The sequence below is a fragment of the Eucalyptus grandis genome, chromosome 3 (assembly GCF_016545825.1).
Source record: "Eucalyptus grandis isolate ANBG69807.140 chromosome 3, ASM1654582v1, whole genome shotgun sequence".
Lineage (NCBI taxonomy): Eukaryota > Viridiplantae > Streptophyta > Magnoliopsida > Myrtales > Myrtaceae > Eucalyptus > Eucalyptus grandis.
In genome coordinates this window covers 8,634,976-8,662,968 of record NC_052614.1, presented here as the reverse complement: position 1 = coordinate 8,662,968, position 27,993 = coordinate 8,634,976, and the positions used below count along the sequence as shown (strand labels likewise).

The window sequence follows — 27,993 nt, the reverse complement described above, 5'->3', positions numbered from 1 at the left end:
ACTTGCCCACACAATACCCTTCTGGCTAGAGGTAGCATTGACATTTAAATTTTTGCCAACCGGTCCAATAAAATTAAAAGTCGAGACTTGAGATTCCTAATCACGACATAGGCCATTTCTCGACTAAAAAGTCATTTAAGTGTCATTAGAGTCCCATTTATATATAGAGGCTAAGAGCATTCTCCTCCATACGTATTTGGGTATCTTTTCTTAATAAATCAAAGGTTGATTTTTAAGTTAGACTTTTTGGTCAAACCTGAAAAGTCAACTCTAGGTTAATATTTCATAAAATTAGTGAAAATCATAAACATATATCAAATTGATCCTCACATGCATAGTTAGGCTTTAATTTCTAATTTTTCATTAAAAAATACCGTGGGTTGACATTTTAGTCTAAGCGAAAACTTTGCCCCATAATTAAAAAATTATAAATTTCATTGATTCAATTCCTTTTCTCTTAGATATGTGATCAAGGATTATGATAATTCAAGATTTCAGACCCAATTTCAAGATTTTGAGCTCAAATGGATCGGTGAACGTTTGAACACGAATTTGTGGCTTTAGTTGACCCATTTTAGTAAAAATAATGAAAGTAGAGTTCATTTGTTATCAATTATCATTTAAGAAAGGAAGAAGGCCACCACCCGATTTTGACTGAAAACCAAGGAAGAAGACCACGATGCGTTTTCTTTTCTTTTATTAATTTTCAATTTTATATTTGTTAAAAATTGCATATTTTAATTTATTAACTTCATTTGTAGATCTATCTCAAATTGTAAAGATATATAGGACAAGATCTTCCAGTTTATTTATTAAAAAATAGATTTTTATTTCCAAAATATAAAGCAAATGGCAATTTCATTAGCAAATTGAAAGCCTAGTTAGATCATCATGCATAGAAAGCAAGTGTTTTCCCCCATTTCGGCCCAACCATTAAAAAGCAAATTGACATTTATTATGTGTAATAAAAATTATTATTATGTACATATAGTCATTTTAGTCCTCCATATAAATTTTTATTTCCAAAATATAAAGTAAATGCCAGTTGCAAAATATGTCAATTATTGTCAGACCTTCGGCAGTGTGCTACCATTATTGTGTGTCCTTGTTGGACCGTCGGCAGCCACCATTGTCGTGTTCAGCGAGCCAAATCGAGTGCTCCCGTTTCTGATTTCTATTTTCAAGCTTCAAAAAACTATTTTTCTCGATTACGACCTTTGCTCAACCATTCCCCATATAAGTAAGCCCATTCCGTGCTCCGGCGAAGACAAAGTAAGCCCTACCTTTGCCTGGAACCACCATTGCCAAGAGGGACCCAAGAGCCCCCGTTTCATGTTTCCTTTTGTGAAAATGTTTACATTACGAGAGCGACGATTTGGGATGGATCTAGGGATTTCATTTCAAGATGGAGATCGTAAGTGGAGGTGTGCAATTTTGTGCACGTGGCGAAGAGGAGCCACTGTGTAGATAATATACATCTTTTGAAAGGATCTGATGAACGTGAACTTATGAGAGGGAAGAAGGGAGGGAGGTAAAAACAGAAAGCTAATAGTTGTACTCCAGCCGCCGTGGCTGGCTGATGCTTGGAAGCGAACCCCACGTTAGGTACGGTGGCGTGGCCGTAGTAGTCGTTCGTCGTGAACGGGTCGTGTCCCGGGTAAAACCTGACGTCTGTCGCTTAATTACCCGAGCCCACGTTACCCCTCGGGAGATCCAGATACCGGCCGTCCATGTCCATGTCCATGTCCGTGTCCTTGCCTAGGTCGCAGTCCCTCTGGACTGTCCCACCCGAGATCGGCGGGGAGGCCGACTCAGCCCGTAACTCGCTCCCTGCGGGGCGGTACTCCGGGCTATGGTCGCGGTTACTGCTATTTCTCCTCGAAGGGTCTGAGCACGCGGCCGCTGGCGATGTCCGGGGGGTCGTCGGGGAAGTTGAAGCGGCCGTTGCGGCCGTGAAGGCAGAACTGGGCGGCGTCGAAGGCATGCAGCTTTCTCAGCAGAGTCGTAGGAGCCGAGCCAGGTGCGCTCGCGGCTGTTGGGGCGGGGGGTCTTGGACACCCACTTGCCCTACTTCCGCTTCCGCACCCCCTTGTACTTGGAATCTCCAGAATCCGCCGGCTTCTTGCTCGCCGCAGCCGCCGCCTCTCTAGCCATCTCCGACATAAAACCTCGAAGCGATCGAACTGGGAAAAAGGGTTTTTGCGGCTGGTGGGCGTATGTATAGGTGATGGTGGACGGACCGAAGAATTACTCTGGAAATGAGCGAGTCGAGTCAAAAGGCGCGTTCTTTTTTAATTATTATCCAAGTATTTTATCAACAGGAAAAGGTGAGGGTGATGTGGCTGGTCACGGAAGGAATCATATGGGTTTACGCGGGGAGAGAGTCCGAGAGAGCGCACGAGTAGGAATAAAGAAAAAAATGGGGGACCACGTGTGGTTAATGTTCCCCGTGCCGAAATCGAAAGTGTTTCTTTTTCTTGAGAGAGGGAGTAGCAAGATGACAAACATCAGTCGGCTGTGGTTTTCCATAATGGAATCAGGAACCGGGATTTCAGTCCTAGGACCAAGAATCGGATTGAATCATTGATTCTGATCCGATTTGACAGATTTTAAGAGTGGTCGTGCTCTAGATTAATCGATCTGGTTAAGCTCTAGCGAGTTAACACATGTTCCCATATACGAAAAAGTCAAACTCCACTTGTGTGGGCATCAATCACACTTCAAATATTTTAGGCTCAATCTTAGTCAAAAAGGCTATGAATGATATGGCTTGGGTTTTATAGACATTCTCTTTTATGTTCTATGAGTAATTACTTAACCTTGAGACTCTTGGAGGCTTAAAGTGCCTTGTAGAGAGAGAGAGAGAGGAATGAGAATGTGGCTCCTGAAGCCTTTGTCCCATATTGGGTAGAAAAAGAAACTAACAAGTGGATTTTCTCTTTAAGTAGTGAATGACAACAAAGGTTTGGAGGTCTCTTGGCCACATGTAAGGTTGCTACCTTAATTGCAATGAGACAGGTCTCCGATCGAGACACATTTTTATTCCAAGAAGATTTTAGTTTAAATTTAATTTATATATGTGTTTAAGAAATAAAATAGTCTATCTGAGGATTTATTGCTAGTTTTAAGAATAAAAAAATATATTTAAATAAAAGAGTTCGTCTAGTCCTATATGAGCAGTTCTCCTTGAGGTACTTTACTCAATACGATTTCCTAATATGGTCTCATATGATGTCAAACCGGGTCCAATTGTGAATCCAACCGAGTGGATAAGTTTTGGGGGAATCTCATGGGAATCGATCTAATTCTTGAGAAGGAATCGTACTGACTAGATTGAATCAGCGGAAATAATTTGAAATATATATAGTGGATTTGTTTATATCTTTTGTTGAATCTTTTTCTTGGCTCAATGGATAATTTGATAAACCAATGACTTTTTTCTGTGTTTTAAAATACGGTTAAGTAACATGTTAACTAATTAATTATGATAAATTGGATCGGATTTTGCAGTTTTTTCTTTTGCAGTGCCTCGATGTGACATGAGTGTGAAAGGGATTCAAGAATTATTTTATATATTCTTTACTTTTTCTTCTTTGATTGGTCTTAAGTCATGTGAGAGCTCGAGCTTGTTGATCTGGTGAGACCTCGAGCTTGCTTTTGGCTGGTTGTTGGTCGTCGTCGATCATTAGTCATCGATCGCTGGTCGCTCTAGCAATTAGGCGAGAAAGAAGAAAAAGAATATGTAAAAATAAAAAATAATTAAAAAACAAAGAATTTTTAGATAATTTTCCCCATCAGACAATTACTTTACAAATATTTTTCAAGTTTTAGCTAAATACCGAAAAATTAAGTGATTTCGTGGACAATATTCTCTAAAATATGAAATCAATTATAATTTCTAATGTGACGATTGTTCTCGCGACATGTACAATTAATAATTCACAAAAAATCCAATATGTCTAATATACGTCAAGACGACATTGGTTTATCAATTTTTATCAATCCCCAAAAAAAAAAAAATCAACTCAAAGTGAGGCCAAAAGCAAAGGGCAGGGAAGCAACGCCATGTCGACTGCGATTTACCCGTGGGCGCTGATAAGTACAGCAGTCCATGGAGGTGCACTCTCGAAAATGTCAGTCATTGACATTTTTTGTTTTAATCACTTTCCTTTCGACTCTTTTCAGCCATAAGAAGCTCCACGGATGCTTCTTCTGAGCCGAGAGCGATCAACGGCGAGTCGTTTTCAAGCGGGACATGGAGAGAGTTGGGGTGGCGTCATCAGCACCATCAGCAACCCTCCCACCCACGCGGGCAGATGAATTGCATCAGCAGGTCAAATCGAGAGCGGGGCCCAGGAAAAGCGACAGCAGCACTTGGCCCCCACTGCCTTTTCGCCGCCAACGGACGCGGTTGCTCTCTCTGAAACGACACTCGCAGTCTTCAGAAGCTTCGCCAACTCCAGGGCGGACTTCGTTTGCCTCCTTCGATTCATTCCTAATCGCGCCTCCCCAGAGCTAATAGAACCCTGGGGCCCCTCGCAATCATGACGCAATTAAAACATAAGCTTTCTACTGTGCTCGAACGTAAGACCTTCATGACCTTCGATTTTGGTGCTTGAATTTTTTCTTATCTCAACTTTGGTGTCAAATTCACCGTAATATATTACTTGATATTCGCCCGTATACTTGATTCGACCTGGTAAAGATAATAAGTGGAATTATCATGTCATTCTCTTTAGTTTGACTTGATATAATTTATTTTTCCTCCTTTTTCCCTTAGGCCGTGTTGACGATCCAAGGTTGCGCACCTTATATAATAGAGGTCATGACCTCAAGATAAAAGAGCAACCTCTTGAGCTTCATATGAGAAGGTTGAGTTGTAACTAAGGGTGGGGTGGTAGTGTTTGGCTCGATGATGTCCAAGTTTGTGACTATGGTGGAGGGAAATTACCAAAATAATTCAAAACCTATTACAATTATATCAATTCCATCATAAATCTTTTAATTATGTTAATTTAGTCCTAGACTTTTTAACATTTTGTCAATTCAATTAGTTTTGAATGGATATCGCTAATATGGATGCCGGCCATTTTATGTGGCACGGACAGTACTAACATTGACATTTTCATAATATTTGTGAAATTTTTATGATATTTTTGTTCTTTTTTCTTTTCTTTTTTTACTTTACTATTCTTTACCTTTTTTTTTTTTTTTTTTTTTTTTTACCGAGGGCTAGTAAAGGGTTGTTGACCATAGGCGAGGGCATTGCTCTACATTAATTCAACATTCTAGTGGATAGATATCGCACAACTCTAATTAGGGTCAAACCACCATAAAAACGTTGTTATTATTCTTTATCTTACTCTAAAGATAAACGCTAGTGGCATTTTAAAAGTTGGAGTACTAAATTGGACAAGAAGTACATTCAAGTTCCATATTACTAATGAAGACTAGTTCAAAACTTTGTAGTGTCACCACCCCTGATTTTTAATATAATGTCATGTAGGCGTTATAAGAGATCAATGTTTAAAAAGTTGAATTTTTTTTTTTGTAATCAATATTTTCCAAATCGAAACATTTTTTAGTAGTGACTATGCTTAACAAGTATTTGGAAGACACCTGTAAAAAAGATCAAATTAATAATGGATTATAACTCAAACTTTTTATGTATACATGATACCATCAATAAATTGTAGTGCTTTAATTTTTCATTTAATAGATGGAATAGAAAATGGAAATTATGATATAGCATAGCACGCATCCTCCCGAATAGAAATTCGATAATGGAGGAAACTTAAATAACTATATACATATAGTTAATAAATACAGACTCTACCACTATGTTAGGCTCTTTGATCGTATTCTACTAAAAAAAGGTAAAAATATCTCTCTTTTATGCGGATCATTTGTTAAACAATAGAATCCATGAAAAGTTAAGTGTTCAAAAAAATCAATTCTATAATTTTTATAATTATAATGTCTTTCTATGCACCCAATCTGATTAGAATACATAATATCATAATAATGGTAAAAATGGAATCGTCTTCATGGAAAAGGCTACAATACTGATAGGTGGCACGAACATAAATGGTTTCCACTTATTACTTATTGATTTTGCAAATTAAAACTATGATCCACACACACATGCCCATTTATTAGCTATTAAGCATCAACCATGTAATCATGACAGATGAAAAAAAAATTAAGAGAGTTATGGTTTTCAAAGAAAGAAATTTGGGAGAGAAAGCTCTCCAATTTGAGCACAAGATCGGATATAAAGATCTTTATTAAGATAAAAACTCGTCTAATTAGGTTCTAGTCATATTACCTACTAATATTATGAGAACATAATCTCTTTCATTTTAAGTTTTTCACCCAATTTTGTCTAATGTCTTACTCGATAAATAAAGATAATTGGATTTATTGGCCTAGGGATAACTCATTTATGAACTTTCTCAATATTAAAAATGATTTTGTAATGAATGCTCGAACATTTATTAAGCATGATTAACAATAAAATTTTCCTTTTTTCTAAATATTGCCATGCATAAATTACACGCTGAAAAGTAATAAAATCGAAGCAAAACCACAAATTTTAAATTTTTCTTTGTTCAAAAAGTACCTTAAAAGTATAAAAATTACGGGATAACTGTTACAGAAGTCCTAAAAGTAGTCAAATGCAATTAAGTCTTAAAACTTGCAAAAAATATAATCAAGTCTTAAAACTTGTTAAATTATTTCAATCGAGTCCTAAAGTTAATGACGTTGACTTTTTAATGGAAAATGCAGACGTGGCATTTAAAATTAATTTTTATTTTCGATGTGGTTTTTTTAATTTTTTTAAAATTTTTTAATTTAAAAATTAGAAAAGAAAAGTTGAAATTTATTTAAAAACAAAACAGTTCCAAAAAAAATTAAAAAAATGGCAACCACCAACAATGGCAGCAACGGCGGGGAGGTCACTTGGCCCCTCCGGCAATGGTGGCGGTGGCGGGAGGGAGGAGTTACCATTTTTTTCTTTTTAACAATTTTAAAAATAAATTTTAACTTTTCATTTTATTTTTTAAATCTAATTTTAAAAAAATTGAATACAAAATAATTAAAAAAGCCATGTGAAAAATGAAAAATTATTTAAAATTTCATGTCCGCGTTACGTTAGCATTTTCCATTAAAAAGTTGACGTGTTAACTTTAGAACTCGATTGAAATAATTTGATAAATTTTAGGATTTTATTGAAGTTTTTTCAAGTTTTAGAGCTTAATTGTATTTTTATGATAAATTTTAAAATTTTTATAACACTTGTTTCTAAAAATTATCGTTGACTTTCACTGTGGGTCCTGTCCGGACAGCCATCAACGCGTGGCAGGCGGCTTTGGGGTCTTTGAAGGAGAAATTCCTTCCGTACGTATTTTATTCAATAGTGAGAAGCTAATTCCAACGTTTTTCATTCGTTTTTTTGAAAATCAACACGTCTGGAGAAGTATGGCCCGACCAGATCCGTGCACGTTTATGTTTCCAAATTAAATTTTAATTTTGCTTGTTCCGTGGGCAGTCAGCATTTCTTCCCTTCTTTCTTTTCCCCATCCTCTGAAAAATGGCGCCCATAATTTTTCCTGATTTTAAGAAAATTTTCTATCAGTCAAACTCTTGACTAATATCGGAATATACACTGATTTTCAAACCTGGAAATTCCATGTATCGAATAAGAGTTGGTGAGTGATCTAATTGAGGATTTTCAGCTTAGGGTCGTCGTCGTTTTATCCCCGTGCGCTTGTTCTGGCTCCTTCTAGGAAAAGCATAGAACAAGGTTTTCCCTGTTCAAGATTCACTCTAAGAAGCCGTCGACATCAAACTCAAGGCCAAATCAAAACCGCTGATGCTTCCTCGATTGTCTTCCCTGTCCCACGCGCACGGTCCATTTCCAGGGAAGATTCTCAAGTTTGGACTTCAGCCTAGGAATAGGATCGGTCGGGATCCTTATGACGTACGCGTCTCATAAAAATCAATAGTTGTGAATGCACGTGATTTGTACAATAATTGTCTATCTCTAGGCATTAGTCTAGTCTAAATTTGTCTTTATTTCCTAGACCCAACTCTCTAAAAAAACCCGTGGGTATAGTCTCAAATCTACTTGCCAACTTTTTTTTTTTTAATAAAAAAATCCTAAAATTTATTAGAGTCTCATATTTATTCCTATTAACATAACTGTCTATGTCACCGTTAGTTATGTGACATAGCATCCATGTGTATTACCACATCAAATGATATAACAGAAGAGAAAAGAAAATTGAGAAGGAAAAACAAAAAGAAAAACTAGGTAAAGAGAGAAGGGCAACCATGGCCGCTCAAGCTCTAAGCTCTTGGCAGCCATGGCCATGGCCGATCGAGCTCTAGGCTAGTGACAAACATGGATGCTCGGCATGATGACTCCATGGCTGCCTTTCTCTTTGTTTTTTTCCCTCTTTTTACGCTATTTCTCTCTATCTCAAAATTTTCTTTTGAGAAATGAATGGGTGATGGTCTTTAATCTATCATGAGAATAACAGTCTATCTTTGATCACAAAAAATGAAAAACAAATAATTATAAATTCTTGTGTGGTCCACTCCATCTAGAAAGCTGTCGATGTCAACCTCAAAGCCAGATCAAAACCACTATGCTTCCTCAATTGTCTTCCCCATTCCATGTGCACGGTCCATTTCTACGAAAGATTCTCAAGTTTGGACTTCAGCCCAAAAACAAGATCGGTCGTGGTCATTATCGCATACACATCTCACAAAAATTAATAACTGTAAATGCACGTGATTTGTGCAAGAATTGCCCATTTCTAGGCATTAGTCTAGTCTAAATATGTCTTTATTCCTAGACCCCACTCCCTAAAAACTTGGATTTTTGGGTCCAATCTCAAATCTGCCTCCGAACTTTTCTTTATCCAAAAAAATTCTAAATTTTTATTAGAGTCCCAAGTCTATCCCTATTGATATAACCATCTAAGTCGCTGTTTGTAGTACCACATCAAACAATGTAGTAGAAGAGAAAAATAAAATCAAAAAAGAAAATGAGAAACTGGGGGAGAAAGAGAGAGGCAACCATGGTTGCCTAGAGCCATGCTCGCTTAAACTCTAAGCTCTTGGCAGCCATGGCCATGCCCAAAATTCTTTAGGCTAGTGACAAACATGGATGCTCAGCATGATGACTCCATGTTCGTCATGCCCAAAGCTCGAGTGGCCAAGGCCGCCTTTCTCTTGATCTTTCTCTCTCTCTCAATTTTTCTTTTGAGAAAATAGGGTGACAATTTTTGATCTATTGTGACTGATAAATATATCTATACTGTAAGAATAATAACCTATTATGAATAAAAAATGAAAACAAATAATAATAAATTGTTATGTGATTCATTCCTTTAAAAATTTGTGAGTCACAATATGCTGTTATTCCCATAATATTTAATGCTCTCAAGTGATTTGAGCTCTATGCTGGGGTTTTTTCAAATTCCATTTCCTCTTTCGCATCTGAATAAAACTTGCCCCTCTTTTCATCTATGAGAATTCTTCACATGGCTTAGCGGCAAATGGAAACATGTGGAATTCATTAGGAAGTTTTGCCTGCACCATACATATGTTTAATGGCAACACTGACCTTGATATAGGACTCCCCCATCGTTCTAGTGATTGAGTGGTTGATTTAGCGACCAACCCTTCCGTCTTAGCAGAAGAGCTATTATTATTTTCTGGTTTTCTTCTCCAAATCAAATTTTTGGGCTTTACCCTCTTTGCCTTAGGGGTCATCATCACTGTAGGTTTGACCTGAGTAATATGAACTTGGTCAAGCCGCTTTGCAACAAATACATTTTCTTCTTCCTTTGCATCCTTTTTTTTTTTTTTTTGTATGTGTTGGGGTATGCTTTAGGAGTTGAGCTCTCTCAACTCTATGCCATTTGCCAATAAGCAGATCACGAGGTATCTTTACAGCACATTGATGGTAAACACGTGACATCGAGTCCATGTCTCTATCATCGAATTCGGCTCCCCATCCTGACAGGTTAACCACTTGGGAGTAAGAAGCAGGTGGATTACAACTAACATAATAGTCATATTTTCCACTATGTTCTCTCAAGGTTCCAATAATAGGGTCTCCCTCTTCATATCGTTGTTTGAATGACTTTTCAGTCACTCGATGAGTACGGAACTTCTCGGAAGGCTTTGTTTGATACATAATGGGTTCTTTTCTGCCAAAATTGCTCTCATTGTGTATTTTGTTAGAAATCAGGACATCTTGTTGTACCTATGCCTCTTAGAATAATATTTCTACTAGCAAACCCAGCGCCAGCATTCTGAACACAATTGGGAATCACGATCCCCATTGATTTCAGAATTTGCTAAGACAGCACTCCTCTCTGAATAGATATAATGCCTTATAGGATTAGCCGATCCTTATGGACCTTGCATTCTTTGATATTGGATGCTTAAGCCTGACCAATAAGGTCCGTCACTAATCCCTTGACCAGATTGGTGGCACCAGTATTTAGGATTATATCCTTCTTATTTAATCACCCTATTACACCTTGAACAAAAATGAAACGGATGGTAACTCTTGGGTATAGCCCTTACTTGAGATGATATCATCCCCGGTCATGATAGGGAATGGATCTACGTCCAACTCCATGGGAATTTTACTTTTGTCATTGGTAAACTTTATTTTCCCTTGTTTGATTATTATGTCTTGAATATTTCTTTTGAAAGCCATGCAATAATTGGTATTATGACTCCATGAATGATGCCACTCACAAATCTTTTTACCTACCGGCTCCTCTTTAGCTGGAATGTTTTTTCCTTCGATTAATCTTATTTGACCATCCACCAATAATAAATCAAAAATTTCTTCGTTCTTATTGGCATCAAAAGAGTAGTAGATAAGTTCATTAACTTTAGGCATGAGGTTGGATTTTTCTTTTACTTTGGCTAGTTTTAATGCTTTATAGACATATGGCTATTCTAAGATCATTTTAGCAACAACAACTTCTGCTATATCCAGCTGATGTATATCATCATTCATATCTATAGAGTCGGCCCAATTAACTTCAACTTGCCTAGCATGCCTCTTATCTTTCTCTTTTAACAAGCTTTCATGTTTAGATGCTATCGTGGATAGCTGAAATAAGTTAGAGAAGGGTTGTCCAACTATTCTTTCACATATATCAAATTTCAAGCCATTGAATGCAAGATCTATAAAGGTCTTCTCAGGTAGAGGAACCAAGCACTTATTCCTAACCCTCTTAAGTCTAGAGATGAATTGATCAATCGATTCACTATTTAGTTGCTTCATGATCGACAAGTCAACCATCGACAAATTTGAGATAGCCCTTTGGAACTGAGTATGAAATAATCTTTCCATTTGTTCCCGGAATTTATTGAGTTCGGTGGCAACGGTATGTACCAAGTAAAAGTAGTTTTGGACAATGATAAAGAAATAATCTCAACTTCCAATGATCCGTATAAGAAGCATTCCTACACTGTACTAGAAAATGATTAATATGCTCAAATGTTAACTGGTCTTCCTCACCAATAAATAGTGCAAATGCGGGCATCTTAAAACCTCTTGGATAAGTCACAATATCTATCCAGTCCAAATATGACTTCCTATAAATGTTGGGCATGCAGATAACATCATTCTCATATCCTCTTAATGTTGGATCGATTATTGGTTGATTTTGAATTGGGACAAAATAAGAGAACCCTAAAACTGCTATATTGGGTAGTTGGGTTGCGGCAACAAGTTTGGATTATGTTGAGGAGCTTGATGGTACTGCTCATGAGGCGCATAGAGTTGCGGTTGTGGTTGGTTCACAAATACTGGGTTTATTTGTGGATTAGAACATTCACTTGAGGAAGAGTGGGAGGCTGTTGCAACATTTGAGGCTGAATATTCGAAACAATTAAAGTTGAACATTTGGAAGCTATTGCTGAGCATTAGGAGTTCCCACCAAAGGGGCTTGTTGCTGATTATTTGCCTAATATATTTGTTTGCCCCTGGCTGGGGCCATTACAATTCTTGGGACCTCCATGGTAACTAGGAACACATTCGTTTGAGGTATTAGAGTCGGATTTGACTGTTCTACCTTAATGGAGTTCTCATGTGAAGGATTTTGCTGAGCCAAGGATGGAATTAATATTGCAAGATCTCAATCAACATTGGTAGGGACGTGCGAATTAACAGATTCAATATCTTGCATAATCACAAGAACTTCTCCCTTTTGCAAAATTCTAAGAGGGAGCCTTGTTGATGTAGGTTGGCTTACATTACTCATAGTTACTTGAGAAGTTGATGATACAAGAACATACCCATTGGGTACATGGGTGTGTCCTAGTTGAGTTTGAGCTAGTTTAGCCGAAATCTCATGTTGTCCTTAAGCACACTCGTAATAAGTATTAATGATCATAGGCTTAATAATATCAGTCATTTGTCTAACCATGTAGTCAGCAAACTCATTGTGAGTTTCTTTGATCGTTCACCTCATAATAGAGAGCATGATTGGTGTGAGGCTTGCTTGCCTTCTCTCCTCGACGCGTTGCCTTGAGACATCGGCACCTTTCTCTTGAACTTGATTCACAACTTCATTCTGAGGAGGCTAAGCTAATGATGATTCAACTCATGTATTATTCTTAGTCATGAATAATTGATCATTAGTGGAGTTGTTCAAGTTGATATGACTTTGGATCGGTGTCATAGCACTCTCTCAACTCAACACACTTGTCCTAACAAGCATGCCAAAAAGATGTTTGATCGGTTTTGATTCTCGTGAATAACCTTTCATCAAATGCTACGTTTTGATTTTATTATTGGAAACTCAGGTTTTATGTTGAGATTGAATAAAGAATGTCAAATGCAAAAGGGAGTTTTATTCTCAACTTGTATGTACTAGGGGTGAGCACGGTTTCTGGATAGAATCGGGAACCGGAGAATTGAACCGGAGGGTCCGGTTCGGTTCTCGATTCTAAAGAGACCGGTTCCTGTTCCCGGTTCCCTTTTTGTGGGAACCGGCATTCTCGATTCTGGTTCCGGTTCCTATACGAACCGAAACCGGTCATAATAATAATAAAAAAAAAAACCCTAGCTTCCCCCACACGATTTCCCCCTTTGTTGATTCTTCCCCCTTTCCCTTTCTTTTTTTTCTGTCTCTCTCTTTCTTTTCTCCCATTTTCCCTCCTCACGTCACTTCCCGCCCCCAACTTTTTTCTTTTCTTCTCTCTCTCTCTTCTCTTTCCCCTCTCTGGCCAAAACCCCACCCTTCTTCTTCTTCTTCTTCTTCTTCCTTCCTTCCTTCCTCTTGCTGGTTCTTCGCTTCACCCACCACCACACCGCCGCCCCACGCTCTACTCACCACCACCTCTTGGCCACCGAACCACCACCACCCACCACTCGTCCAATGAGCCGTTTCACCGTTGAGCCCGACAAGCTATCGCACCATTCGCACCGCCCCTTGCCACCGTGAGCTATTGTCGTCGTCCCCAAGCCACTGTCACCACCTCTTGCCATCGCTCACTCAGCCGTCTGGGCCATCATTGCTTCGAACCGCCACCGCCTCTGCCAGAACTGAGCTCTTCCCCACCTGGCTGTGGGTTGAGTTGCAACCGCCGCCGTCTTCGCCGCACCATCCATGCTGTCGTTTGTGCCATGAGACTCGTGCTCACCTCGCCGCTCAGCCACTTGCCATCGACACCGCCGTTGGACATCGCTCGTCCCCTCGGTGGAGGCTGCTCACTCTCCTAGCCGTCCCAACGCAGCTCGCCACTCGCCTAGCACCCTAATTAGCCTTAACTCCACACCCCTTCGCATCCGCCTCTACCTCCGCCTCCACCTCCAGCTCTAGCTCAGTCGCACCCCCACTCTCTCTCTTCTTCCGTCTATCCAGTCGAGGGCGACGCGGGATGCCTTTAGAGACTCCGACGAGGGCCTACCAGCTGATCGACGATGAGACGGTAGGTTTTCCTCCGCATTTTTGCTCTTTTCAGTTTTCAAAATAGCTTTTCCTCCGCATTTTTGCTCAAGTGACAGATTACTCCTTTGCCTAACTAAGATGAGCAACATTGACAGTTGCTCAACCTTCATTTCAAAATTTGGAAAAAATGAAGATTGTAGAAAGATACACTGTTACTTGATTCTGTTGGGGTTTACTGGTTCCATTGGGTTGAATAGTTGATTGTCAAGCTGTTTCTTTTGCAAGGCCTCTTGAAGGTAGCGTGAGAATCTTATGCTTTGCGTGCACGAACTGCAGGTACTTGGCCTTGGCAAACCTGGCCAATGGCGAGCTCGGGTTTCACGCGATGAAGCTTGGGGGGTTGACGGACTTGAGCTTCTTGAACTGGTCGAAGAAGGCTTGGGGAGTGCGCTCCTCGATGGATGACGACTCATTCGTGAGCGTGAAGTTGGGGAAGTTGAAGCCCTTGAAGATCGATCTAGCCATGAACGATTCAATGGCGAAGTGCAAAGGAAGCCCCAAATCAGATCTCTCGACCAGTTTAGTGTTCATAATTTCCCTTCACTCTGATGTGACCTTAGGAAATTTATGTATTTTTTTTTTCTAAAACTCTTTTATGCATGCCAATGAGATTGTTTGAATGATATTTTACTAGACATTATATATACATATATTTTCAACAAGTATGAGTAATTTCATTGGATTTGCTCTCTTGCTTGTTGGAATTTGACTTGCACTTGTCGATCTTGATCTACACCCTTCATGATAGGATTCTTTGGAGCTCGCTTGGTCCACAGGGGATTACAAGAACGCCTTGATTAAATCCAAATTCCCGTTCCGCTGCATCTAATAACTTGAGAAACAGAGGATGGTTGAGATATCTTAACGCAACAAAGAACTTCATGGGCTCACCATGTCCTATCGTGATGACAAAGAAGTATCTGTCTTTAATTTTGGCCATTCTATCATTTCCCTTGATGGTGTTGCAGTATCTCACGGCCATCTGCAGAGACAGAGGAAAACCTTATGGAGTTGTTTCACTGCCTTTTCTAGACTGAAAAGAGCTATTTTTCCTCTAAAGCTTTGCTCTCTTCCTTGTGATCGATGTGCATCTTTCACCAACCATGTTAGATCTTGGTACTAGTATGTTTGCTAAGATGTGAGAAGTTATCGTAGAGTATGCGTGTACGTTATAATTCAAATCTAAAAATGAAAAAGAAGAAGAAAAAAGAACCTGTTGAAACCTGGAACCGACCCTAGAACTTGTGATAGGGTAGGTTCCAAGTTATTGGTTCTAACGGATAGGTTCCGGGTTCCAAAAAATGAGGAACCTATACTTGAGAGTAGGTTCCAGGTTCCAGAAGGAACCAAACCGGAACTGGAACCGCTCACCCCTAGTATGTACAACCTTAACAACTAATAGCTAGATGACTCAAAGACGAACAACTTTTGAACGCTAATTATGCTAAAATTTAATCAATGACATAATCGAATGTAAATAGCTAGACAATCTATGCTCTGAACCTAAACTATGATGGAATTTAATCAACGCCATAGTTTGTTTTTGATGTATAGTTGGAATCAAATCAAAAACGATATTTCTGGATATAAGCACAATGCCGGAATCTAATCAATGACACTAAACTTTGTGGAGCAACGCCAGAATTTAATCAATGATGCTGGACCGAATGAAGATGCATGTTGGAATCTAATCAATGACAGGATTCCTGAAAACTACAACTAAGATGTGATAAAGTAAAGCTAAAATGAAGAAGAATGTTGTGTTTTTTGTGTGAGGGGTTCTTAGTGGAGAAATTGTGGTATTTATAGGGAGCCGATCTTCGTTAGTTGGTTTGGGCACTACTCTTTGCAATCTTCATGTGTTTCTTTTCCCTTGGACGTCCTTATCCTTTGGTAACTAGCCCCTGACCTGTCGACAATGCTCGTATAGCTTATCCTTCAAGTAAATAATTGTTCCCTATTTTTATTCACATTTCTTGCAGCAATTATTTTCATTCGAATTCTAGTGCTAATCCTCCTTGATCTTCAAATTCAATGCATCATCCTCATAGCCTGACATGTGTTAATTAACTTCTCGGCCATCGACTTTGAGTTTAGCTCCTATAATTCCATCAAGGCTTAGCTTAAGTAGCCTTCACAAGGATTGCTTTCCATTGATTCCACAAATCAAAACAAGGTGTTTCATTTAAAGTTCATTGTGATGAGCATGTGCTATCGGGGTAAACTATGGTGTCTACAATACTTTAAGTTCATCCAGAGTTAGATGAAATTCTTACACAAATGCAATGTATAAAAGTCTAACTTAGATAGTGGGTTGATCCGAGCGAGCTCGACTTTTTATTCATGCTTGTCCGTATTAGACAAAAGCACATGTTGATATGTAGATAGTGTTGGAATATATATCGATCTAGCCATTTTATATGTAAAGTGCTATACCAACTTGCCACCCAATAGCCTTCTAGTTGGACGTGGTGTTAACATTTGAATTTTCGCCAATGAGTCTAATAAAGTCAAAACTCAAGACTTGATCACAGCTAAGATTCTTGATCATGACAAGACCCATTTCTCGACTAAGAGGAGTCATTTAAGTGTCATTAGAGTCTCGTATGTATATAGAGGCTAATCCTTTTCTCAATAAATCAAAGGTTGATTTTCAAATCAACTTTTTGGTCAAACCTAAAAAGTCAACTCTATGTCAACATTTCATAAAATTTGTGAAATCATAAAAAGACATCAATTTGATCTTGCATGCATAGTTAGGCTTTAATTTTTAATTTTCCAAAAAAAATTGTTGTGGGTTGACATTTTGGTCAAATAAAAACTTTGACCCTTTATCAAAAAATTATAAAATTCATTGATTTGATTCCTTTTCTCTTAGCCGTTTGATCCAATATTATAATAATTCAAGACTTCAAAGCCAATGTTTGAACATGAGTTTAATTTGACCCATTTGAGTGAAAAGATTTTGAGCTCAAACGGGTCGGCCAATGTTCGAACATGAGTTTAGGGCTAGGTCCTTGCTTGATAAAAAATTTATTATCAAAAATAATTTCTAATTAAAAATTTTGAATTTGTTATTATTATATTGATTTTCTTTTTTTCTTTCTTTTTCTTTTCTTTCTTTCCCATTTGTTTACCCCCTCCCTTTCGTTTTGACTTGCTCTTGTAACTGGAAATCACGTCCATTTTCAGAAAAATAAAAATAAAAATAAAATATATATATGAATTCAGATCTCCTTTTCATTTTCCAGGTTCAAATTCTAGATTTACTAAAGCGATCGAGAAAAATCCATTTATTAAGTAATATGGACTCAACAAATTAATTTGGAAGTAAGAGAGTTCATTTGTTATCATTCAATCATTTTTATCATTTAAGAAAGGAAGAAGGCCGGAAAACCGTTTTTCGTGAAACAAACACACCCGAGTTCATTTTTGATCATTTAAGAAAAACCAAGGAAGGAAAGACCACAATGCGTTTTCTTTTCTTTTATTGATTTTCAATGTTATATTTGTTAAAAATTATATATATTTTTAAATTATTAATTTTATTTGTAGATCTATCTCAAAAGTGTATAGATGTATAGAACAAGATGTTTTTTTTTCTTATTTTATTTTATTTTTAAAAATATATTTTATTTCCAAAATATAAATAAAATGGCAATTTCATTAGCAAATTGAAAATCTAGTTAGATCATCATGCATAGAAAGCAACCCGTGTTAGCTCAATTGTTAAAAAGCAAATTGACATTTATTCTATGTAAATAATAATTATTATTATGTACATATATTCATTTTAATCCGCCATTCCAAAATATAAAGTAAATGCCGGTTGCAAATATATGTCAATTCTTTGTTGGGGCTTGTTTGTTAAAAAAAAAATTTGTTCCCCGGAACAAATTTTTTATTCTTTGTTCCCCGGAATAAACTTTTTATTCTTTTGTTCCAAGGAATGAAAAAAAGAATAAAAACATGTTTGGTAAAACTTTTATTCCGGGAATAGATTTGGAACATAAATAAGAAGTAAAAAAAGTAGCTTCTTATTTTCAAGAACAATTTCTAGAATCAAATTTTTCTCTCTCTTTTATTTTTATTTTTCTTCTCTTTCTTTTCTTCTTCCTCTTGGCTAGTCCCGGCCTTGGCTATGGCCGGTGCTGGCAACTGGCCAAACAAGGGCTGGCGACCTTGCCGGAGTGTCGTCGGCCCCCGAAGACATCGAGCCACGACGAGGCTCATTGACTTGAGCCTCGCACAGCCACAACGAGGCTCGCCCTCCCCAACCGGCGTGAGGCCGGGCTGCGCCAAGGCAAGGCAAGGCTAACCTCGTGTTGCTTGGGTGAGGCTGAGCCTTGCCGGGCCCAGGTTGGCCTCTAGCGAGCTTGCCGGACATCACCCTGGCCTGGTCACTTGGCCACGGCGGTGGTCGGCAACTAGCCAAAGAGAAAAAGAAAAAAAAAGAAAAAAAAAAATAATAATAAAAGAATTAAAAAATTAAAAGAAATAAATAAAAAATCTAAGAATTTTACCAAACATATTTCTATCTTAAGAATAGAAATTTGTGAAGTTACCAAACGCATTCTTTTGCTTAGAAATTGTTCTCAAGAATAGAAACAGAAAAAAATCATTTCTCATCAAAAATTGTTCCTTGGAACAGAATCGTTACGAAATGCGTCCTTAAACCTTCGTCGACATGCTACCATTATCATCGATTCTCATTGGCAGCCACCATTATCGTCTCCACGAGCCAAATTGACCAAATTGACCGATTTCTATTTTCAAGCTTGAAGATACCTATTTTTTCTCAGGCAGCCACCATTATCGTCTCCAGCAAGCCAAATTGACCAAATTGAGTGCTCCTGTTTCTGATTTCTATTTTCAAGCTTCAAGATATCTATTTTTTCTCAATTACGACCTTTGCTCCACCATTCCCAATATAAGTAAGCCCGAACGAAGCAAGCCCTACCTTTTCCTAGAACCACCGTTGCCAAGAGGGACCCAAGAACCCCTATTTCGTGTTTCCTTTTGTAAAAATGTTTACATTACGAGAGCGACGATTGGGGATGGATCTAGGAATTTCATTCCAAGATGGAGATCATAAGTGGAGTTGTGCAATTTGAGATTGTGTATGTAGCTAAGAGGAGCCACCGTGTAGACATAATTTGTAAGGATTTGATGAACTTGAGCTTATGGCCCTCAAACACATAGCGGAGGAGAGAGAGAGAGAGAGAGAGGGGGAGAGAGGTACAAATGGAAAGCGAATAGTTGTACTCCGGCCGGCCATTGAGGCTGGCTGATGCTTGGAAGCAAATCAGTTTATGAGAGCGTGGACATTGCTTGTCACTTGGGAAGATCCACTACCCTTCTTCTGACCGCCACTTTTGCATTCGTCCATAACCCCTCTCTAAAAACCGTCCACATAGGTTTTTTTATCCATCAGTACGGTACTTAGCTATGTCTCCACATTGCCCATTTGCCACACAAAGTCCTAACCCATGACCCAATCTGAGTTTTCTTTCCTACTTGGAAAGCTAGTACATGGAATCGTTAAGGGATTGGAGTCCAATTTGAAATGGGCATATGTTGGATTCGAGTAGGGTTAAGTATGAATTGCTAAAATCATAATGCATAAAGATAGGTCGATATAGGTTAAATTGGTCAATTTAGGTCAAATAATTTCAACCCATTTAACAAAAATCCAACTCAATTCACTCGTTTGATGAATCTATTTCTAACTAGGCCAATTGTCAATGTTAGATTCCGTATCAAGTGCAACATATACACATACCTTCACAACGTGCGAGTGAAATCCATATCCTATTATCAATATTAATGTGGTCCATGCGTGCAATAGTGTTCTTTCTTTTGCTGATGGAAAAATGTGGGAATGATCATAAAAGTTCACAAAACCAAAAAGATGGGAAAAAAGTCGACCATTATTAACAAGTGGTATGGCCCACGGGTCCATCGTTACTGATTGAGAGAGAGAGAGAGAGAGAGAGAGAGAGAGAGAGAGTAAGACAAAAATAATTGATGTTGGGCTAAAAGATTTGCACCATGCCAAATTGGATAAGTCGAAAAAGAAAATCAAATCACTTTCTAATTTGTGCATGCCATCTTTTATAGGGCTATGCTAATTTTGTTTGTATCGTTCCAATTGCATCAAACATCTCCAAAAAGACATCATCGCCTGATACATTGGATTGTTCAGAGATTAGAACCATTATCAATTATTCAATATGTGACAGATGAAATAACTCGTTCAACTAATTATAAATATTTATTTTCAGTCCAGTAACTTGACATAAAACATGTTCTCTCTCCACTCAAAAATACCGATCGCATTAGATTTGCCTCGTCATCATCTTCTTTTTTTTGGGGAAAAAAGAACACGAATTACATTATACAGGCGGAGCCGTTTATATTTTATTTTTGACAATCGTCAGTCGACGAACCTGATTGTGGAGTGCACGGAATCACTGTGAGCGTCGCTGTAGACGATCCCCCTCCCCCCCAAAAAAAACCAAAAAAAAAAGCAGAAGCGTAAGCGAGTGCTCCTCAGCTTCCGTAGTCGCCGTCGCCGCCGTTTGTAGTAGCGCCTTCTCTCTCCCCCGCGCTCATTTTCCGATCGCCGTCTCTCGCCGCCTCTCTCCGCCGGCCGTCTCCGTCGAACTCGGTGAGCTCGCGACTACTCCGTTTCCTCTCGTCTCCGATCGCGCCGCGTCGACGCGAATGCGATGTCACCGTTAGGGTTTCGCTCGCCTGCTCCGACCTCCGATCACGCGCGCTCTTCGCAATGCGCTCGGTTTCGGTTTATCTATTGAATTTGGGCGGTAGTTTTTTAGAAGAAATTTGGGTTTTCTAGGATCGCGCCTGTGTGAGTGAAAGCTGAAAACTTGGGCATTGGGCAAATGGAGTGATTGCATTGAGTGCTAATTGGGATCGAGCATCTCGTGGCTGCTGAGCTAAGCTTGATTCAGTTGCTCATTTTGTAGTGTCGGGAGCAGTCTGGTGATTCCGGGATGGGATCCGGGGAGGAGGTGGTGGAAATCGATAGCTTGGAGAAGGGTCTATTGAGAGACCGTGGGTCTGGCGAGATCGTGGAGAGCGAGGAGGACCCGGTTCTGTACATGGCGACCTTTCGGGAAATGGAGGAAAATTTTGTCAAGTACCAGACGGCTCAATGGGTTCTTTACTCGTTGCTTTTGGTTCTGGCTTGGGGTTTTGGCTTGTTCATGTTGCTTTACTTGCCTGTTCGGAGATACATACTTCGGAAGGATATCCGTTCGAGGAAGCTCTATCTCACCTCAGATTCCATCGTGTACAAAGTAAGTATCTGATCCATGTTTGAGTTCTCGTCCGTTGGTAAATAATTTTTGGTTAGTTGTCAATTGAGTGTGCATCCTCTCTGTAGATATCATTGTTTTAATGCTTGGGTGTGTGTGACATAGTTTTGGAACTTCATTTGTGCTCCTTCAGTTATATTAACCTTCTAAGTTCTAAGCTAAAAAATTGTGCATTGTACACTCTGGAAGCAAAGGGGCAGGTTCCATATGGACTTTTTTTTTTTTTTTTTTGGTGGATTACTTGAAAAAAAGATGCTTTGGACTTTGAAATGTGAGTACCCTGTTATGTTCCTCACTGTTTTACTTGTTCCATTTTTGCTTCGGCGCAGGTTACCAAACCAGTACCATTTCCATGTTTTGGAGTGTTAAAAAAGGAGAAGCATGTGCTTTTGCCTTCAGTTGCCGATGTTGTGATTGAACAAGGTAAATCCACTTGTAGTAAAGTCCAGATTTTAATGGTAAGATAGTTTAAGGAGCTCTATATGCTTTGACTTGTGTTCCAACTTATGCTCTAGTTTTCACTAACAAGGACTCAGTTTATTTAGTTAAAAGTCCCATTAGTGCTTTCTGGATCTTCTACTTGCTATGCCTGGTTTTTTTCTAGTCTAGATGGCATTTTATTCACATTCATAACACCAAAAACAAGGAAAGGAGAAAAAGGAAACGATGTTCACCTGCGTCATCTTTAATTATGCCATTAGCTCCATTAACTCAGTTCCTGAAAAGCTTGCTGTTCTTAAGGCTATCTGCAGTCCCTTTTTGGTGTATACTCTCTTAGAATAGAGAATGTTGGTGTGAGAAGGCCACCAAGTGATGACGTTCAAATACAAGGCATTGCAAACCCTATCGCTTTCCGAAAGGTATACTTCTTGGTTAAGTATAATTTATCAGCGATTAATGTCAATTCCGGTGAGTTCTAGTAACCCAAATCCTTGATGCCCTACACAGGCTGTTCTAACACGTCTTTCAAGCTTGAGAAATGAAGCCTTTCCTAGACAAGTCTCAACTATTGATGACATACCCAACCTGAGACTGGGTCAGTCAGCTTTGGTAAGTTAAAATATTCACATTATGTACATTGAATCCACTTTTAGCTGTTTTTACAGTTGCTTATGTAGGAAGGAAGACTTCATTTCATCATTTTTTTAGGAGCTCGATGTAAGTTTACAATCGTATCACCTGTCAAGGACATGTAGTTGGTTGAGGAATTTTTTTGAAGTAGCAAATGACATCTAAATGTAGTAAAAATGTACGTGAACTCACTGACAAAACAATGTGCCTATTGCAGATGTCCCCATCGATGTCCATCCGGTATGATTCTTCTCCCTATTCAGGAGAGCAGTTGTTGTTGCAAAAGCTCGATGAAGTTGGAAGTTCTGTTAAAGTTAGTATGTCTTCTGTTTGATACATAGCTACTTTAAAATTCCTACTCGCAATTTTGATACATATATGTCATGGCAGAGACTTCAAACTTTGATCGAGGAACAACAATCTCAACCATCAGAATCATTAGAATGAGGTAAGTGGCTTTCGGCTAAACCAATGAAGCAGTGATATAACGATATTAAAGTGCCTCTTATATCTGCTTTTCTCGGAGTATTTGAGCTGCTGAATATAATACATAATGGACATGGCAAATGCATTAGTTGTATTTCTCAAAGTCGTGGATCCGATGAGCCCACTTAGGCTTATTGACTTTTTTCTCCAAGTCAATTCAAATAACAATTGCTGCCTGCATTGACCTTAATGGTTTTCCTGGGAAGTTTATGCTTTATATGAACCTATTCTCGTCTTACATGGCCATCATATCTCTCAGATGCCCGGCAAAAGTAGTCTATCTTATTCATGGATAAGATAGGAGTTCCACAATGTATTTCTGGTTTGTGCTGTAATTACAGCTTACCCCCCTAGGTTCCTGTGGTTAATTTTTTTTTTTTTTTTTTTAATCTGTGTAGATTATTTACTAAACAAGAGACTCTAGCATCTCTTCATTCCTGTGGGGTTTCCATAATATTCAAGGTTTTCAAATTGCACTTAAATTTCTTTGGAGACTTCCCTCTCTGTTGGTGCGGCAAACATTTCATTTTTCTATTTTGGGGTTGAAATGCAATTAAGGATCATCATGCCTGACTGAGACATCCATTATGAATTGAAACTGAAAGCTTTCTGAAAAGAATTGTTGGAGTGTACTGAGAAATGGACTGAGCTTCAAATGTTCTTTGGTACTCTTTTCTGTTGAATGTAGTGGTGGTGGAATCTGAGTTGGAGAACTGAATTCGATTGCAACCACTTGACTGGACAACAAGAGCAATTGCTCATTGGAGCCAACCTGGCTACATCAGAGAAACACTATGTGACCCTAATTTCACCTCAACAATACTCACTATCACCACATAATCTGTGGCGTATAAATTGAACTTATACCACAGGGTACATGAAGGCAGACTTTTTTTTCCAGTTTTAATAGCTGGGCTTGTAGAGTGATGGTAAATAGAGATAATTGAACATGGAAAATTCCATGAATAGCAATTGGTGGCTATGTGTGGCAATGATTACAAAGATGGGCAACGACAGCTGGAAATTCTAGGGGCGCAGTTTCCTTTTGGCACCTTTTAGCCAACATGTGGTGATCACAATCTCTGCGAGATTTATGAATGGTTCCAAGTAGCCTTAACATGAAAAATGTCATAAATACAAGAAATGTATTCTTGTATTGCTTTTGTCATATCCACATGTCGGGCCTAATTGACTCCTGGTTTTTCTATGGTTTGTCCTTGGTGAGGCCATAGTATCTTTCCCCTTTGGGTCCCTTTCATGAAATGCAATCGAAATCATTTGTTGTGTACAGTGGAAAAGGGAATATGGATAAACCAAATTAATACATATTATCTTTTGTGCAGGATGCATAGCCGGGTGTCATTTTGTATCAGATCAATTTCTGCCTCAGATCAATGTGCCGCGATGAATTGTACTGCTGCATTGTTAGTTGGTCAAGTTTGAGTTTTGAGATTTGTTTATTGCCAGAAGGTCTTTCATTTTCATTCTTTTTGTATGGATTGCATGTACAATAGTGTTTTTGGCCCTCTCCATCTGTTAATGGTAGATCTGCTCATGTATAGTGATTTGGTCTATCTTGTCCTGGTGTCCCTCGTGTGCATCTGTCTTTGTTTCCCTGTTTGGACCCTCAAGGCTAACTGGGCCAACATCAGCAAAAACTACAGGTGGTTGTTCATTTGTTCTTTTGTAATTAAATATCCACCCCATTTTTCGGTGCTAGAGGAAGATTCCCAATCTATAAGCCTTCATGCATTCATTGTCGCCATCATTATGTCCATTGTACTGCCATGGAGCTTAGCCGTGCTGTCACTACACTTCATTTTCTCCTTTCTTGATATTGGTGTGACCTCTGCAACAGACTTTGGACTTCGATGATGAAATCGGTCCATCTAACCGTGTGAGGATGAACATTGACTAAACCCTGGTGTGTTATCAATTTTGATGGTCTCATCTAGTTATGATGAAATGCATTGTCTTAAGGCAACTATGGTACTATACAATTTCTCATATGGGTATGCATTGGATTACTCTTCAAGAGACTGGTTTCTATATATGACCAGCTGAGGCTTCTCAATGGCAACAGTGTTATTAGTGGCACTGAACAAGATTTTGCTTCATGGTAAGACTTGATTTTCGAATAAAGTAATTTGAGAACAAGATAAGAGAAAATTCTATTAGAAATGGACAACTGAACCCTCTGCTTTGGTAAGAGGTTGGTGCCAGAAAGAGATTGAACTTTACTGTTGTGAATTATCAGAACTTGGACTTTCTAATTCGAAAAGAATGCTTGTTGTTCTATAAAAGAATGTCCATCTAGATGGACGGCCGATAGGAAATTGAGGTTCTGCCATGAAGGGCTGCTGCAGAGTGTTGTTCGTGTTACTTGTTCTTCATGCTGCTCTTTATATGCTAAGCTCAACAGAAAAGGAATGTCATAGACTCTATCTCAAGAAATCTGAGTCTTTGAATTAGGAAATGGTTGAGAACCTGAGGTGAGCTTTAAGCTCACCAATTCTCTGGATGGGCTGAGCTTTAAGCTCACCAATTCTCTGGATGGGCTGAGCTTTAAGCTCACCAATTCTCTGGATTAAGTAATTGAGTGCTGTTCTTTTATTGCTTCCGAAAACTGAGATCAGGAATATGGTTGAGAAGATGGAGTTTGGCATACCAGCTTTGACTTCAAGAATGGTTCCCTCGAGGGCACCCCCCGCATGACTTGTGGAATTCCAAACGCCACGTAGTTTCTGTCCTCTCAGAATTGTATAGGCATTCATGGCATGGTTTTAGTTAACTCCCTTCACCAATTCAAACTTCCTGGTTTGCTAATCATGCCCATTTCATGCTAAATCCCCCTCCCCTACGTATCATGCTCCCAATAGAGTGAGCCCAAAACTGTGGGAATCTTTTAATCTCCCCATCGCGACACGGTACAATTCACTAAATGCACACGTATCGAACTCTTTTAACAAGCGAGCCAAGCCGATTTCCATGAAACATGTCTCACTACTCTACCCTTTTCCTCTACTTGGTAAACTTGTATTTGCTTCAACGATATCTTGCTGCTTTTGTGGGAACCCCGCCTAATGTCACTGCTATCATCCTTTATCTCCTACTTCAGAAATGCTAAGTGCAAACAGAGGTATTCAATGTCAATTGACATGGGGTCGTACAAGTAGTTGCTGCTCCACGAGTAGTTGGGGCAGGTACATCCGGGTAAATAGGGTCCTTCGATTTGAGTTGTCATAAAAGATTCAATAGCCCCCTACCTTTCCAACCAAACCTCTTGTCGGATTCCTGAGAGCTTGTCTCTGCCCGGTCCACCTATACCAGCTATATTTTCCTCTTCTAATTGTTGATTTATTGACTAAATAGTGAGACAAAAAGGATCCTTAATTCTTCCACGATCCTTTGCCATTTTTTGTATGTTTGGTGGTCTCGTGACATGTGAATTTACTATATTTCTCCATTCATTTGGATTTTTTTGAAAAAAAATCACTATATATAGTTGACTTAACAAAAGGGTTCTTCAAAGGATTTCTTTAACTGTAATGGGTGAACATGAAATCCATTTAAAGAAAATTTAAGAGAAGAAGACCAGCATGTTCATCATTATGTCGAAGTGTGAAGTTGGCTTGGATTTTGCCTTACTTGTGCACATTGACAGATCTATATGGTATAGTAAAATAGACATTTGGGCATTACATACAGTAAATTTAATAGAATGACTATTTTGCTTTTTAAATATAAATTTAAGAGTTTTGAAAAAAAAAAGCGAAAAATTAAAGGAAATTATTTGAAATCTCAATGTACATGCATTCATTTGGTTGTATCATTATTTACATATGCAATAAAGTTGACTTTATAAAATAGTTATGAAGTAGAGAGAAATTATTTAAAACATCATCATCATTCGTATACACATAATAAAATTAATTCGGCTAGACTCAATACGAATAGAACTCATGATCATACTCTTAGAATTACAACAGACAAAGTAGTAGTATGATTTCTGGTCATTAACAAGTATTTAAAGTTTCTCAAGAATGTAAACATGGGCAAGAGAATTAGGTGAGGAGTGGAGAGGAAAAGTATTTTTTGTCAGCTGGTAGCCTAAAAATGCGAAACGCAGGAGACCAAGCAACAGACGATAAAAACGCATGTGATACTACGTTGGACAAGGGAAAAGGGTTTTTTTGGACAAAGGGAAAAGGGTTTTTTACAGGTAGCGTAGCCGCACAGCGGATAAATTTCCTAGACAAACTCCGAAACATCCGACGACAAACATATCCTTTTCTTCTAGGATATGAATTTCTTCCCTGAGTCCGCAGGCCCGGTCTTCGGAGTCTCAGATGGGAGTGCAGGCCTTCCCCTTTTTATGGTAGGTGATTCACTATTGAAGCGAAGAAAATCTGGATCGAGAAAAGGGAGGTTTACGAGCCTTCTGCGCCGTGCATCTAAGCAGCTCGTGATTTTACCTCTTTTACCGGCTAGACCCTTAAAGTGAATTCAGTCTATAGAGAGGTGCTCTTGAAGTGGGGTATGCATTTTCTCTAATGGGTTAGGTCCTTCCTCACAAGGCCTCACCGTGGCGGGGTAAGTGCCCTCTTGCTATCCATATGCAAGGCGCCATCTTAGTCTTCTTGGACTAGCATTCGTGATCGGACTCCTCAATTGTGTGTTGACTGAAAGGCAGGGCAGCGTAGCACCCCACCATGGGAGCGGTTATGTCTCGTATGTCCCCCTTTATTCCCGACATGCTATGGTGCCCCGAGCTCTTTCAATAGAATTGATATTGAACTGTCTTCTCAATCAGGAAACATCTACAATTGCTTCATGAAAAAAAGAAAAAAAAAAGATAATTAAAGTTCACGTTCCAGAAAGAAAAAGAATTCATTAACTACTTAGAAGGTTGCAATTAATGTAACGATAATTTCAAGGGCGAGGATACCCACTTTAAATAGGCAAACTTCCAAATGGCGTTGCCGAGGACAAATAATTCAATGTTGGCGACACTTATACTTTGACTCATCTTTAACAGTCCATGAGATTGGTCGGACATTATATGGTTCTCATATTCACCTGCCTAAAACAAGATTCCT

At 38.8% G+C, this 27,993-nt stretch overlaps 1 protein-coding gene and 1 non-coding gene across 2 annotated transcripts; one reads left to right on the top strand and one right to left on the bottom strand.

The window, feature by feature from the left end:
• Positions 1-20,073: 20,073 nt before the first annotated feature.
• LOC120292333 lies at positions 20,074-20,173 on the bottom strand. The gene has a single exon (XR_005550128.1). It is a non-coding gene; the product is annotated as a U6 spliceosomal RNA (small nuclear RNA).
• A 356-nt stretch (positions 20,174-20,529) lies between these two features.
• Positions 20,530-24,628, top strand: LOC104436392. Its single transcript, XM_010049152.3, has 8 exons — positions 20,530-20,667; positions 20,987-21,319; positions 21,667-21,760; positions 22,079-22,197; positions 22,286-22,387; positions 22,626-22,721; positions 22,799-22,856; positions 24,238-24,628. Exons 2-7 carry the CDS (start codon positions 21,014-21,016, stop codon positions 22,853-22,855), a joined length of 774 nt encoding a protein of 257 aa, XP_010047454.1. The 5' UTR covers positions 20,530-20,667; positions 20,987-21,013; the 3' UTR covers position 22,856; positions 24,238-24,628.
• Positions 24,629-27,993: the final 3,365 nt, after the last annotated feature.

Excerpts from the sequence above, each read along its gene's own strand:
- LOC104436392 (XM_010049152.3), top strand. The coding sequence starts at position 21,014 with ATGGGATCCGGGGAGGAGGTGGTGGAAATCGATAGCTTGGAGAAGGGT. Across the intron at positions 21,320-21,666 it reads CAGATTCCATCGTGTACAAA|GTTACCAAACCAGTACCATT; the intron begins GTAAGTATCTGA and ends GCTTCGGCGCAG. Across the intron at positions 22,198-22,285 it reads ACCCTATCGCTTTCCGAAAG|GCTGTTCTAACACGTCTTTC; the intron begins GTATACTTCTTG and ends TGCCCTACACAG.